The sequence below is a fragment of the Electrophorus electricus genome, chromosome 19 (genome assembly GCF_041902795.1).
Source record: "Electrophorus electricus isolate QZ-2024a chromosome 19, ASM4190279v1, whole genome shotgun sequence".
NCBI lineage: Eukaryota > Metazoa > Chordata > Actinopteri > Gymnotiformes > Gymnotidae > Electrophorus > Electrophorus electricus.
This window is the reverse complement of record NC_137515.1, coordinates 7,228,086-7,232,500: the sequence shown is the minus strand read 5'-3', so window position 1 is coordinate 7,232,500 and position 4,415 is coordinate 7,228,086. Positions and strand designations below refer to the sequence as shown.

The window sequence follows — 4,415 nt, the reverse complement described above, 5'->3', positions numbered from 1 at the left end:
TGGTCGAATGAACATCACACTCACCGCGCGCTCTCTCTCATTTCCAACAGTAACGGCACGTGGCTTTGGGAAATGGTGCTCCGTTCTCCCCAGCCTTGGTGACGTTGATCTGACTTTATATCTTGGCAACAATATTATTCCATGTCCCCCACGCACCCTGGCATGCCTTGACCTGGTGCTGCCGTCTGTTTAATCTGTAATCTGTCCCTTCCGTTTAATATATCGCCTTGGCCTGGGAGGAACCGTTTGGTCACAGGGAAGCCCTTCATCAGTTCCTGTTTCAGTGTTTTTAGTCTCTCCGATTTGTTTCACTCGGCATTCCTCCTCACAGAGCCATTTTGCTGTTCAAATTATATATGCTGGAGACATGAAACAGGCGAAATGCCCTTTGCTTTTTCCTTTGACACATTTGATTGCAGTTAATAGAGTTTATCGGTAGAGGTAGGGAAGGTTAACTGTGATGCTAGCTGTTCTTCTTCTCCACACCGGTTCAAAGACATTGCTCCATTCAGCTGTACTCATTGCTTTTTTCGAAAAATCGCTTTGCTAACAACTCTGTTTTTAATCCTTCTCGTTCCCGTATTCTTGTTCGTTTGTTCGTTTGTTCGTTCGTTCTCGTTCTTTCTCACACAGGGTGTTGATGGAGAGCTTCTCGAATGACCGCCGGGACAGTGGTAATCACAGGGGGGATTCTAGCTACAGTAATCTTACTGTGCATCATCGCTGTATTGTGCTACTGTAGGCTGCAGGTAAGTGTAAGCTGTAGCTGAGCCCAGCAAACACAAATGTCTCCTTCTCTCTCTCCTTCTCTATCCCTCCCTATCTTCTTTCTCTCCCTCTCTCTCTCTCTCTCTTCTTCTCTCCCTACTTCTCTTCCTCTCTCCTTCCCCCAGGGAATGTGAAACACCAAGAAGCAGGGCAGAATGCATTTAGCAAAGTCATGGATAAGGCAACTTCTAACTAATCAAATCTTATATCTCATTAACATCTCAGTCACTTTGCATAGTGGTCACTACGTTATTCTGGAATTACAGGTCCTACAATGTTTCTAGACCAGTCATCTTAAATTAAGGTGGCCCAACTAACATAACAGACCTCGTTCTCATTAGTCACTACAAATTAATTGCCTCGGTTCTCATTAAAAGCCCTTTAATCCACCTGTATTCTGTATTAAAGTGCCATTGCTGATACAGTAAGAAAGATGACAAAAGTATGACAATGTGCTAATCTTGTAAAATCTTATTCAAAACATAATTTAGTCATAAGTGCTGCATAACCTAACTATTGCTTGCAAAATACATTGCAATTATGTACTGCATCACCTCTAGTGAGCTAAATCATTAACATTGTGAATAATTTAGTGAAATGTTCAGTATGACTGAAACTGAGTGATGAATTTGCATATTTTTCAATGTGTCTCAGTACTACTGCTGTAAGAAGGAGGAGTCAGAGTCGGAGGAGGAGGAGCCTGACTTTGCCGTCACGTCTCGCCTGCCGCCTGTGCACTCCAATCACAACATCCTGGCGGCCACGGTTCCCACGCCCACCACCCCCAACGGGCCCGCCCTTTTCACGCCTCCCCCGGCCCGTAAGCTGACGCGCTCGCAGACGTTCTGCCCGTCCTGCACGCACTACGACATGCCCTTTTACCTCCAGCAGCCGGACGGCATGCTGAACGGCGGCGAGCGCCTGACCTACCGCGGCATCCAGCAGCAGGAGCTGGAGATACCCACGCCACTGCCCAGCTACCACAAACTCAACCTCAACCGCTCCGTCACCATGAGGGAGATGTTCACGCGAAGCTGCAGCATAAGCACCGACGTCTAGCCTGCAGCGTGCACACCGGCACCCCCTGGAGCCCTGGAGGTTCCGCGTGTGGGCCAACACACTTTTCATTTTTGTTCGATTCATGTGGAAGCGTGGCAGTAACACTGCACCCAAACTGTTAGCCCACACAACAACACATTTTATATTGGGAGATCTGTATCTACATCTATTGTATCTGCATGGGTGAGACTATGTTCATTGAATTGAGCGTAGTGTTACATAAGAAAACCTGTTGGGTTTCTCTCATTTTGAAAAGGTAAACTTTTTAATGCTGCTAGGGTGTGAGATGGAGGATTGTGGATAGAGCAACAGTCAACACAACCGTCCATGAAATTGCTTAGTCTCTGTCCCTCTCCCTTAGATGTTTGCTCACTGACTGGTGTGCAGGTTGATGATAGTGAAATGCACAAAGCACGTGTATCCTGTTGTCAAAAACAGAAAAAAATAAGATGGCCTCGGAGAGGGTGACGTTCATGTCCGATCCATTTGTGTTAGAGGCGATAACCACCAGTCAGAGCGTGACTCTTCCTTTTGTACATACTTGTAAGTTTTGTATTGTCAGTGCTTTGCTTACTTATGGTTGATATTTCTGCGGGATTGTGTGGATGAAATGATAGCAACCAGCAACCACCAGTCCAGTGTCAGGCACCAAAAAAAAACATAAGCTGTAACTGAAATCCCCATATGGGATGCAATAAATGTAACATAGATGGTCATGTATTACAACAAAGTACACCTAAAGTAGTCAGAAGTAAAACGATGTAGTCAAATTCATTTTTAAAGTCACACTTAATGTGTTATTACTGAGACAGGTAGTTGTTGTTTTTTTACCTTTATGCTATTAAAATATATTCCTCCTGTCTTGCTCTGCTACATTAACTGTAACATTTTGACCCTTTCTGTCTGTGGTCACATGCATTTGAATTACATAACAATGCAACCCGTCTGAATCTGCTTCTGACAGTATGACAGGTATATGGTGTTAAGGTTCTGACAGTAGGACAGGTATATGGTGTTAAGGTTCTGACAGTATGACAGGTATGTGGTGTTAAGGTTCTGACAGTATGACAGGTACATGCTCTGAAGCTTTAGGACTAAAGCAGGTTTCATGGTCTCCTGGACTCATGGATAACAAGGGCTAATCATGCTCTTTTCAAAGTGAGCTTACTGGACTGAAAGAGGGATATTACAGGATATTACAGCAGGACTTCTGAACATTATCTGTTTCACTTCTCTTTAGCATTCACAATTTTCAGCCCACTTAGCAGAAGAATGAGAAGACCTTTCAAAATAACTGGCTTTGAAACCACAGAGCTACAGAAATACTTAATTTTCCTGTTTTGTCCAAGCCTCTCTGGTTTAGCAGTGCTGGTCTTGCTCTGGTTTAGCAATGCTAGTCTTGCTCTGGTTTAGCAATGCTAGTCTTGCTCTGGTTTAGCAATGCTAGTCTTGCTCTGTGCTGGTCTTGCTCAAGTCCTCGCAGTATTTTTTTTTCTTCCCATTTTTAACTGTCTTAAAGTTTTGGAGCAACCTCCAACCAAATTGGGTTGAGTCACTCCCATATTAAACACATACACCTTACACCAGGTAAGCAAGACAATTAATTTCTTATTATTATTATTAATGTTGTTAATGTTTCTTTTTCCCCTGTATTGGTACTATACTACTTTTGTTTCAGCTTTGAGGCTCTCTGTTAAGGTGTTGCAAACATGCGCTTATGTTTTAGCTTGTGCAACTATGAACACAGTGTTGATAATAAAATTGGTGAAAATTCTGTCCTATTTCAAGTCACATTCAAAGCAACTGGTATATGACTTTCAGGAGGTTCCTCTTGGATATAAATAACCCACCTGACAAAAATAATTTTATTCCAGGTTATACACACAGTAGAGTGGGGCTGTAGACTGTTGGAATTACACTCTTCAAGGACACTTACTTTACGTTCCCCATGAGGTCACACGGCTAATGTAGCCAAGTCTACTCCAATTTAACACGTTGTTCAACAGGCCTAGATAATGATGTTGAGTTAATGAGCCAACACCAGACCTCAACGCAGTTAATGTGGGAAAATGAATTTCAGCGTTTTCATCGCCTTGTTAGTGGTTCTCTGATGGCCAACTTTATCTCCATCTACTGAGCCACTGAGCAGCTGTGGGAAAGAGCATGTTGTCCCGCATGCTTTCAGTAATCACATCTGAATCACAGCTGAACACTGAATGGTTTTGCTGCAGGAATGGAGGCAGCTAGCAAAGCACTAGTGACCCGTGGTGGACAGAGAGACCGAAAGGTCCTATTACACAGCCCAGGCATCAGGTAAGAAATTAGAAACATGATTCATTCTAAATAGATCACACCACCGCATGAGCAAGCCTCAGCAGAGCTCTAGACCACAGAGGTCAAAGCCCATAGTCTACCCAGGATGTGTTTCCGATGTACTTAAGCACACTGAACATAGTAATGCAGATCCTGATCAAGAAAGCTGCTTTTCATGCAAAAAAATAACTCTTAACTTTCATTTGTAATTATTTTAAAGTCAAAATGTTTAAGTTATATTCACTTCCTATAGCGTAAACCTCCCATGATTTAAA

The 4,415-nt window shown here is 43.1% G+C and overlaps 1 protein-coding gene across 1 annotated transcript in view; it reads left to right on the top strand.

Annotated features, from left to right (window-relative positions):
• fam163ba (family with sequence similarity 163 member B, genome duplicate a) overlaps nt 1-3,598 on the top strand; it is a 19,192-nt gene extending 15,594 nt beyond the window's left edge. The window contains exons 2-3 of the mRNA XM_027007270.3: nt 634-749; nt 1,423-3,598. Coding sequence (XP_026863071.2) covers nt 657-749; nt 1,423-1,827 — 498 coding nt within the window. The 5' untranslated portion in view covers nt 634-656 and the 3' untranslated portion in view covers nt 1,828-3,598. The remainder of the gene's footprint in view (nt 1-633; nt 750-1,422) is intronic.
• Nucleotides 3,599-4,415: the final 817 nt, after the last annotated feature.